This window comes from Bombus huntii, chromosome 3, assembly GCF_024542735.1.
Source record: "Bombus huntii isolate Logan2020A chromosome 3, iyBomHunt1.1, whole genome shotgun sequence".
Taxonomy (NCBI): Eukaryota; Metazoa; Arthropoda; class Insecta; order Hymenoptera; family Apidae; genus Bombus; species Bombus huntii.
The window spans coordinates 8,390,718-8,402,123 of NC_066240.1; the positions used below are offsets into that span (position 1 = coordinate 8,390,718).

At 44.7% G+C, this 11,406-nt stretch overlaps 1 protein-coding gene across 1 annotated transcript in view; it reads right to left on the reverse strand.

Annotated features, from left to right (window-relative positions):
- LOC126863578 (junctophilin-1-like) overlaps positions 1 to 11,137 on the reverse strand; it is a 39,154-nt gene extending 28,017 nt beyond the window's left edge. Inside the window, 2 exon segments of the mRNA XM_050613844.1 lie at positions 4,518 to 5,119; positions 10,691 to 11,137. Of these exon segments, the coding sequence (XP_050469801.1) occupies positions 4,518 to 4,807 (290 nt within the window). The 5' untranslated portion in view covers positions 4,808 to 5,119; positions 10,691 to 11,137.
- Positions 11,138 to 11,406: the final 269 nt, after the last annotated feature.

Below are 11,406 nucleotides of genomic sequence, written 5' to 3' on the forward strand. Positions count from 1 at the left end.
GACAATATTCACGCACCAGTGTCGCTTGCACACAGCTCCAGAGCTCATTTTAATTAACAGCGGACGAAGATTGAAAATCGTGTTGATATCGAATATCGAAGACGGCCGCTTAGGAGAAACGAAAAATGGACAAGTCGTTGATATTCGCCATATGAATGAAGTTGCAACATTTTCCTGCGAATAATTTGAATTTTTTATTTTCAAACAACTGGAACTAAAACCTCTGACGTCATTTACTTGGCCCATCATTTTATCTTATTGGATCCTTTTTCAGAAATCTTGTTGAATATAAAAATATCGCAATATAAACTTAGTACAGTCATCCACCTTATCAACGAAACAATATTTCTTCTTAATTTCAAGAGTTATCCGATGACTCACAAGCATGCTATCTATTTCCACCAAAAATATAAACGAATAAAGTTTTCCACTTTATTATGACCAATGACAGAGATAATTGCCGAAAAATGGTTCCACGTCATTTGTGGTCTCGAGTTCGTCATCAACGAAAGGCAGCATCGTAATTTATCGGGCATCCCTAGGAAAACGTGACTTGACGAAGACCTTGCTCCAATTTAGACGGAAACGAAACGACGGAATCTCTCGGCCCAGATACGTGGTCGCGAGAAACACAAGTTCCCCATCTTTGTCCCTTCTCCTTTTTTCCTCTTTCTATTTTCTTTCCACGGTATTTCCACCCTTTCAACGTCGCCAGCGACGCACTCTGATCGAGAGGAACCAACACCGAAACGTGGCGAGAGTATTAAAAGAATAAACGACCACAGTCACGCTGGAAGATCTTTAATACCCTCTAATTGCTCATTACAATTATAGAATGACCTTGTTTGAACTGTTAAACACATGCACGATAGCCATCCGATAAGGTTTAGTCAGTGTAATTAACGATTAAAGTGGAACGATCATTTTCTATTTTAATTATTCTATGATCCTCATTATTGCGAATTGGATCTTGGAATTGATACTCTATGTATACATCTGTCACGATATTAATTTATGTAATTCGAAATTTTGAAGCGACCCTTCTTTCGTTTTTCTCTTTTTCTGTTTTATATTATTTCAATGATCATGCCAGATAATTTGGTAGTTTAAAATAAACGAAAAGACGAAGAAAAAATCGATCAAGGGACGAAAACGTGTTGTTATATCTCAATTAGAAACTTGTTCGACGTGCGTGACTTTGATTCGCGATACGATCAAACCCAGACCTTTCGAATGACATTTTTCTGTTACGTGAGGTCACGGAATCCACAACGTGTTCTCGTAATTGTAACATGACTGGTTAACGTGGTTGGTTAATCGATACGCATAAAACGCACGAAAACGTCGTGCTTATCTACCACCGTTTAAGGAGGTCACGAATTCTTCGATGGGTACTCCAACTTCGCTAATATCGAAGCCAAAATTCGAAGAATTATGGTATAAGTTATCGCTGTCAAAAGTGTAGATAGAAATTTTTCATTATTAGTAAACTGCGAATATGTAACTAAAGTAAATGGTACCGACCTAATTTAAAACCGCTAGCAGGAAACCTTCGTTTCTCTCGAGGCAAAAGAAAATTTGCAATAGGATCTGTAACATGGAACTTGAATACACAGAGACGAACAGACAGTTTTGGTATCTGGATGTTTAGGATGGTTCAGATGTCCCAATAACTGACATTCGATAATATTGGTATATTCTTGGACAATCCAAGTTTCGATGCATCAACGTGACCTATTATCCGAATAGTCGAACCGTGGCTACCGAATGCTTCAAGGATCTACGAATTATTTATGGTTTTTGACAGGGTGACGAATTCAGGATTGTTCCAAGTCCCGCGAAACACTCTAAATATAGTAATTTCGAATTCGCGGTAATTCTTTTCGTTTCGGCCTAATCCCGAGTGTTCCCATTGATGAACACCGTCGTACTAAAAATACATAAAAATGTGGGTCAATTCCCCTATACGTTGAAACGTGCGTGTGTCAGCCGATGTTAATAACACTTATATTTACGAGCTCTCGTTGCACTGGACTATTTAAAGCTGCGTGACAAAATTTCTTCCGGAACGATCGACGGCTCAAATATAGTCGCGCAACTTACAACGTTACGCGGTCCCGTGGAAAAGAATCACCGAGAGAAATGTTTCCACAATTTTTATCACAGAAGCTTATTACACCGTCTTTTTTTTTATTTATTTACGAATGAGGCAAAAAAGAAAAATGCCTTTGATATAATAACGAGCGAAATGTATCTAGTGATTATATTTCATTTCATCAAATTTTTGCCTTGTCAAAAGTCAGATCTTCTCTAGAAGAATATTAGACTGTGAAAGTGATACATATGGTAGCATTGTTTGTTATTTGAGCAAACTATAGGTAAAGTTAACCGCTTTACTGACCGCAAAGATAATTATTTTTTATTTTTCTTCTCTAGACGAAACTAGACAGAGATTTATTTTATCTTCGAAATACCAGAACGAATATATTATAGTTTTGCATATCATACGCGGCTTATATATTTTGGCATTTTTATTACCATAAATGTAATCTTCATATTGCTATACGTTGTCGCAAAAATCCTTTCGATAAATACAAACGTTATATATTATTATATTCTATATACATTGATCTCATTTGAAGAAGAAATGCACTTGTACCCATTGAACACAATCGAAAAATCTCTCAAGAGGCGATTGAACAGGAATACCATTGAAAAACGAAAGAAAATAAGCTTCTATGATGAACCGAGGATTATTTCCCCCCTGTCAGAGCCGTTGGCTGAAAGTCCTGGAAATTTGGCGAAACGATTGTTTGCCGCGTCCGTGAACTAGGTCCTAACCGCTCGGATCCCACTGACCCGGACTCGTTGTCCTTGCACTCGATGACCTACTTTCAGGATCGGGAGATTCCCGCCCTGCCCCAGGTATATACCGAGATACGTGTCAAGGTCTCCCGTTTATCTCGAATTCACGCCGTTAGAGACGGTTCCCAAAGATAGAGTAAAATCAGCTAAATGCCGTACGGCCAGGCTAAATGTACGAATTTATCATCTCTCTATTCGATGACGTCTGCTAGTCGAAATCGGTTCACGCTTTCTTTCCACAAAAATGCATTAATAGTGCGACTGATAAATGGGAACATCGTTATTGTGACATTTATGGTTACTATTAGGTGATTATTGTATTGTGAATACGTCATAACGTTCAGAGTTGCTTTTCCACATAACAACGAGACCAAATCCTCATCACTCAAATATCAACTTTGGTCATCTCAACTATAACGTTTCAATGTGCTCGTTAAAGAGCTCTACGTTTCCTCTTTGAGCGAAAACCTTCATCCGTTTCGTGGTCGTTTATCTGGATCTGTGTCGTCTTTAGGATTCAGAAGATGAGGTTTACGGGTTCTTTCTGCTTCTAGCGATGTATGTAACCCGTGAAAGCTCTGCTTTTGCTTTTGATAGAGAAGCTTCCACTGCCTAATCCTATATTACGGGCTGTCTATATTTATGAAAACGATAGTTATATCATTCACGTACGACGAAATGGTAGATGAGTTGGATGAAATTTGATCGAATATAATCGATCGTTTCAAGTTTGGACCGTGTTTGTTCTATCGAGAGTAATTATTTTAGTACTCTTGCGAGTCGAGGAGATTTAGCTTTCGAGACAAGAGAACCGAGTTTGAAAGCATTCGACCGCGATCGAGATATCGATGCTGTGCCGGTGTATCCCCGAAATACTCGGGCATGCACGCTCCAGCAAGAACTAACGAGCCTGAACCAGTTTCATTTACACGGATGCCTGTTTCAAGTGTTTATTATTCACCGAGAATCTTCAAAATAGAAAGACGAGTGACAGCAAGCAAATCTAATGTCTGTTTTTGTAGTTAATGGAAAGGCAATTAGAACATGAGGTAAAGATTGTTCTAGATAAATTGAAGATGAATAACGTTTTTATTAATTAAATTCACGATGCCTTTGATTTGACATCGTTCCACTAATTAAAGACGGTTTACGATCTGGATAGTAACAATGTACACGGAGATTGGCTTAACCGAGAAGATCAATTTTAATCCGTAACGAACAGAGAGGGCATTTGTGGTTTTAAATCGTTGAAGGCCAGAATTTCAAGAGTTGCGATGTCTTTGTAGTATCTTAAACGAAGTTTCCAAAAGATCCGTTTTATCGGAATTTTAATGTAATCCACATTATTAATGTTTAACTATAAACCACTAAGAAACGATTTTCATATATAAGTTGCATTTAATGATCGTCCTTACGTTTATTTTACATCAACGCATTTTGATAAAAAAAAAAAAAAAGAAAAAGAACAGAAAGAGCCCGTATATCAACATCCTAACGGAATAACTCAGGATTCTCGAAAAAAAAATAAGAAACCCGATCAAAATTCGCCGGAGAGAGTCGAGAAAAGCGGCGCTAGTAAGCGAGGCAAGGGGCGAATAGAGCAAATTGAAAGCATGCCAAAAATTAATAAGAATCCGAAGGTCTGGTCTCACCTAGGCCAGGTGTAGACACCGGAGACCTCGAAACCAAAGTGCCAGCTACCAGAGTATGCACCTTGGCCCTTGGGTCCCGTACATACGCCGTGTCCATGAGCTTTTCCATCTTCCCAACCGCCGCAGTAGGTGCCGCCATCGTCGAAATCGAATCTGCCACCGTTAACCTGGGCACGATTAGACGCCGCCGTGGCGGTACCTGTCGCTCCAGGTTGGGCAGTGCTTATGCCACCTGTTTGAGGCAATTCAGCACCACCTGCCACCCCGTTTGGCGCTGGCTGTTGCTGCATCTCTTAACACCACTTTCTAGTCTTCCACCACCTCCTCCTCCTCCACCACCAACTTGTTTCCCCACCACCCACGTCGTAATCTTTGCCTTTTTCTTTTTCTTCCTCGTCGTGATTGTGGTCGTAGTCGTAATCGTTGTGGTTGTCGTGCTCCTTATCGTCGTCTTCGTCTTCGTCGTCTTCGTTAGTGTCGTCGCGCTGACCCGTTACCAAAAATCGCACGCGCCTCGTCTCCCTGCTGAACGTTGCTCCGTCATCCTTCCTTCCTTCCACCTCCACGGTTCTTCTCGTTTTACGCGTACCACCAACGGACCTCTGCAAGATCACACGAACAACCCTTTGTTGATCACTCCAAGTCGTCGACGAGAAACACTGATCGCGTCAACTATTTTACTTAGCCACGTGAAAACTCGCGTACGCGATTATGTCCGATGTCTTCGCACGGGAGCGCGGGGTCGTCTTAAAGAACGATTCGAAGAATCGACGAGACTCGAGCGCTACTATGCTCTAACGACGAGATTAGGGTAAATTTCTCTGAACCAGCATGGTCACGCGTTATCGATCAATGATCGACCGGTTGGTTATTTGGATGTCAAGGATACGGTTTTTCTCTTCTTTGTGTACGATCTATAAATACGAAATTCAGCCCGAAGCGAGGCTAGACGAGAACGCTCTAGGATTCGACACGGGTTAATTTTAGTTGCCGTTGGTCGGACAGCAACGGACCTGAAAGGAACATCATCGCCGCAAAACCTCGAGTCTCGGCAATACGAACTACGATCACAGTTCACAAAGACGATCTCGTGACTCCCCTGCGAAACGGCTTCGACCGGCTTCCCGTGGCCTTGAAACACTTGAGGACACAAGGAGAATCGATACACCCGTACGATTTCCTTCGTAGCACCGTGCGTCGTTTTACACGTTCGATACTTTCGTCGATTTCTTATTCCTTGCACTTCCTTCTTCTCCTCATCCCTACGTTTCTCACCACTATCGATCGACAGGGTTCTGGCGATTCCGCTAATCGATCGCCGATTATCCTTCGAGCCTAACACGCGCTCGACTCGCACGCACACGCAGCCATTCGCACGCACTCGCCACCGTAAGCAGCCAGTTTAAACGCGGCTCAGATTCCCTATCGAGTCAGCAGCTGATTTCGCGCCACGCGCCACGAATCCGCGACAATCGATAAAAGGAAAGGGAGAGAGAGAGCGTTTTCTCTTCTGCTAATTCGCCCCTAAATCGACGATTCCGATCAACGTTCCATCTAGATCCGATCACCTGTGGTCAGTCGGCACTGCGCGAACGGCACAATCGACGATACACTTTCGAGTTTTCCCGAATATCAACGTAGTAGTATCCGTCTCCAGGCATTCGATGGGCAGTCTTAATACCAGGAGAGGATGCAGCAGGTTTTTCGTCGAACTTGTCGAAACTCGACGGCTGAACAGCAGCCGCGGTTTCGCCGTCCGTCTGACGCCGTTACGCAACGCTTCTATAAGCATCCGTGATCCGCTCGGAATGTGACCCTCTCTCACTCGCTCTCCCTCTGCTACACAGTCTATCTCTGTTCCACTCTTTCTCTCGTTGCTCTCCTCCCCTCTGCCTCTATCTCTCTTGTTCCACCTCAGCTTTAGCTCGCTCCTATCCTATGTTCTGTGTTCGTATGTCGCTCGGTCAGTTGTTAAAACGAAGGCGCGAAAGCTCGTCCGATTAGAGGAACAGTTGGAGCTTGGTTCCTCTCTAGATTAGTTGCTGGTCGCGTTAGTCTACGTGCAAGTAGTAGATGAAGAGAAGAAGAAGAAGAACAGCGGCATTCTGTACCGCCTGGTCTCCCTGGTCCTCCTACGTGCGAACACGATGGCCAGTGAATCAGCCCGCGCCGCCTCTTCCTACATGCGGCCTCTTGTCGGTCTTAAAATATTCACTAGACTTCACGACGAGCAGAGTTTCGCGAGGAGCAGTGCCGTTCGGCCAGGGAATATAGAGCGATTCCTCGTTGGACTCGACGGCCGATTCACCTCTATCCTTTCGTTTCGTGGATCCACCGAACGAAACTACGCACGCGGTACACTATAGCAGAAAACGATAGAACGCAGAAGAACAAGCGATTAGCCGGTTGAAGCACACACTCGCACCTTCTTCTCTCTCTATTTCTTCTCTATTTCTCTTTCTCTTTTTTTACGACGTACAGGACAAGCTTCTAGGGATCGAGATGATCATCGGTAACGTCACCGTTGCCTTCGTGTCCGATCGCGATTTACTTCGTGTTGTTAAGTCTTGGTAGGAGCGATAGTCGTTGGTGTGATGGTAATCGCGATGGTACGCGTCAGCATGATCAACGGGGGCCCGGAAACCCGGTGTCGTCGCGACGTCGACGTTTAACCGTTCGCGACCGCTGGCTAGACACGATTCACCGCACCCGCCCAACGTCCGTCCGCTCTAGCAACACGCTAGAGCGGTGCTCGTGCTCGAGCTCTAGCCTCGAGCTTCTCGGCTAGCTGGCTAGGAGCTTCTATTTTTACCATGGGGTGGCGAATTGTTCCCCACACCGGCGGCGGCCCACGAGGCGGCAGCTCGAGCGGACCAGAGGTTCGCCAATGCGACCGGGTTCAAACCATTTATAAATAGTAGGAGTTTCTCGCGCCGCTCGCGGAAAATCGGCGACGATTTGCCGAAATACAGATTCGGGTCTGACTCGATGCTTTCGAGGACGTACAGTACTGATTCCTGGATTAACCTGTTAACCGGGTCATCCCTTAACCCTTTTATGGTCCAATACTTATTTAGCTTCCGAGGAAAATTATGTTTTAGCGATTATTGATAATAAAAACAAATTTTGTCGAATGATCTAAGAGATGTCAAATAAGGACATTCTATTGATCGAGAACGTACTAAAGTACAGATAACGTTGCGTACACGTAATATATATCGAGAGTGAAAGGGTTAACCCTGGTTCGTGAATACCAAAGAATAGCTATAGAATATGTTAATTGAATTCGCAAGAGGAATTTACGATAGGTTTGGTTCAAGAAGAATTTATATCTTTGATGTCTGGGTGGTTTAATTCGTCGATGAGTGCGAGGCAGTCGAGCTGTTCGTATTTCCGATTAACCAGCCGCCTTGTCGAACACGTGTACCGGAGCGTGTAGATAAAAATTAATGATATTTAGAAATAGCATCGGCGAACGCGATTGATATGGTATGGGCTCTGAATCTCAGCGAGATTCACGTGTACGAAACGAACACGCTATATTGCTAATTAACGTTTGTTGATGTATCGTGTATACTTGTATACGTAGGAGCTTGCACGAGTGATTCGAAAGAAAATTTCTGAGAGCCGGTAAATAGAGGCTGTAAACGGCGGTAAAGTATCATGGCATGAGTGTTCATTCAGATTTGTATGATTACTAATTCATGGGAGAATTTACGTGTTTGATATATTTAGATGATCCAACTTTGAATGAACGCGTAACGAGAAATATCAACAATTATATCTAGCACACGTGTTTCCTATTCGTAGAACATCCTTGCATAGAATGAAATTCGAGGAAATTTACGAGAAACTTGGAATGTTTCGTTCACTCGCCTTCTCAATGAAATCCGGAGAATATAACTTAACGAAAAACTTAGAAAACTCAGTGATAGATTTTTTCATTCTACCAAAAGTAGAAACATTAACGATCACATTCGGCGCGCAATCATGTTCCCTCTTAAATGGAATATTCTTCTTCAGAATGAATTCAAAGAAATTTACAAGCAACTACGAAAACACTCAACAATCTGTCTTTCGATTTGATAACAGAAGAATCTTGACAACAAGTAAACGTAATAACTTGCACGTCGTTGAGTTGAAGTCGTAGTAAAAGTTACGAAATGGGGGGTGCTTTGCTTGCTACGGGAACATGCAATGAGATCTAAACGACTGGGTGAACAAAGATTTCGATCGATCGATGAAACAGCATGGACGCGTCTATAGCCGGTGCATAGGACTGCATTTTTGATGCTGCACTCATCAATGTCGGTCAGTCGCTTTCCTCCCCCTTACAGAAACTAGGCTTCCTTGAATTTATTAGAATACATTCCCCCGTGTCAACGATCCTACGAGACTCCGACTGTAACGTTGTCTATTTTTTTTATCTTCTTCTTTGTGCGTCGAAGAATGAACGAAGAGAGCTGATCGAAAGCTACGGAGTCTATGTAGAACGCGGACCGTCCAATCCTCGCTCGTGTCCTCCCGCTTTTTTATATAACAGAAATCAATTAATCGATCCCCCTTCGGTGTGCCTATTGTTGCACGCAACAACGAGAAATAATTACGCGTTCCCCGATGATGCTCTCACGCTCGCCGGCGCGGTCACGAGAAAAAGAAAAGAGAGGCCACAAAGCGCCGGTATACCCTCATTATTAAAATAACTCCTCCTAGAGGATCGTTTTTCCCTCGAAATGCTCGTTCGAGTGCCAACTTCGAGACGATCGACCGCCTTCTTCACCCAAAAATCCATCGACTTCCACCCAGTTAATTCTTCCATTTCGGTTCGATGCGACCGCCTCGATCGGCGTTTAGTCGGCGAAAAATATTACAGGCCAAATCTAAGCGAACGTGCGACGCCCTCGTTCCACGCATGCCTCTTGCACCTGCGGACGCGTCCGACCGCACCGTGGCTGCGAATCGCATCGTCGTCGTCGTGCGTATCCGTGATCTTTGTCTCGTGTCACCCACTGATGATTATACCGATGTTCTATGTATGTATATAGTGTCACGGCTATCACGCGGTCGTTACGCGGGAACAGAAGCACCTGAGGAATCGTCGGTAACGTCCACGAGGCTTGAGGATTCCTTAGAATCTTGCGAACTTACGTTACGCGCTCTGATATTGTAAGTTTTGTTGCAGTAAAAAATAATAGACGAGTAATAAATGTCCGTGGAAAAGAATAATCTGCAGGTAATCGCGCGCATCCAGAATGTTTTCCAGTAAAAACAAGAAATCATGGAAAAGAGAAGCACGCTAAAATTAATCACCGAACATTCTATAATACGCTTAATGGACGATGGATAACGAGAAATCGATAAACTCGATCTATATCGAGGTAAGAACAGATATAAATATTTCGGAGTTGAGATTATCACGCAGCAGAATTGGTAGTCCTCGAAATATCGCGTCACCGGTGACCAAGTCGAGGAAGATCCTTACATCTAGTGGTATCCTGCGAATGGACGAGTCGGGATCGATCCGTGAAAGAAGAAAACCGACGCACTCGCGACCCAAAAATACTTGGGAAAAATCATATTCGAAGCGCAGCTGCAAGCATCACTAAAGAAAACACACGGAAATAGAGCGGACACGGCTAGAGCACACGGCTCGCGCGCGCCAGAGTGAGGCGCTCGTGTCACCGTGACCCATCGGGAGAAGAAAGAAGCTAAACTAGAGTCCTTTCAACGTATTCTTCTCACCAACTATCCTCATATTTTCTCGCCATAATTCACGTTGCACACGCTCCACCCAGAACACACCACCAATTTTAAAGCTCTCTCGGGTTCGCACTTCCGATCGATCGATCCGCGCGAGCGGCACGTGCAGTTTTCCGCGGACGATTCCGGCCGAGTCGTCTATCGCGCACTACGCACTGCTCCGTGGAAAAACACGTTGTGCGTTTTTCCGCACACGTGCGCCCCGGCCCGCACACGGCACTTGTCAAGCGCACTTTCGCAGCTGCGCCACACCGCATTCACGCATGCAACCCTCTGCAGCAGCACAGGCACACGCATTCAACCAGACGCACGTTTCATCGATACTATATCGCGGTATACTTGTGCACGATACTCATAGTTTAACCGTTAATACGATGCGATCGAAATAGAGAAGATCGGAAATGACGATATACCGTGCCGTGATGTGGCGTCTCGACGCTCCGGCATCGATGGGCCACCGTGGACGCGTCGATCGTTGCTTCCTCTGTTACTCTCCACCGTTGCGCACCGGTCTCTGGCTCTACTCGACCCTGGTCCTTCTTCCTTTTCGATCGTTCACTGCCTATCCTCGTCGTGGTCGTTGTACGATGATCGTGTCACGCTGGTCGTCGCTGTAAAGTTGTCTTCTCTTGTTCTCAACTCTTCTACACTTCCTGTCACTTCCGGTTCTCGCGTGTCGTTCCGCAATAAAACAGGTATACTATGCCCCGCGAGATTCGTTTTATTGCGGAGGCTCCGGCTCGGTTTTCCACCTCTGCGTCGTCGACGTACACGCACCGTGGATACGGGAACGTGCGTCAGGGTGGTGGCATGATTGCGACTATCCACCTCAACGTACATCGCCGTCGGCGCTGCCCTCGACGCCGTGCGACGCCGGCGTCGTGGCGCCTCGAGTCGGCCGCTCGAGTAGCACACATGCGCTGCTCGATACCGATGGCCGCGATTCGTCGTTCGCGCCGTCTGTCTTGAGCGGGATATCCTACGGTGAGCGAGTTTGTCCGATGAATTTTCATTATATCAATCGAATCTGGTTTTTGATTATTTTTACTAGATAAAGCTGCCACTTAGCGTTTCTGTGGTTTGATTAATTGGCCTGTGATATCAACGAATGAATTGTTTTTAAAAGATG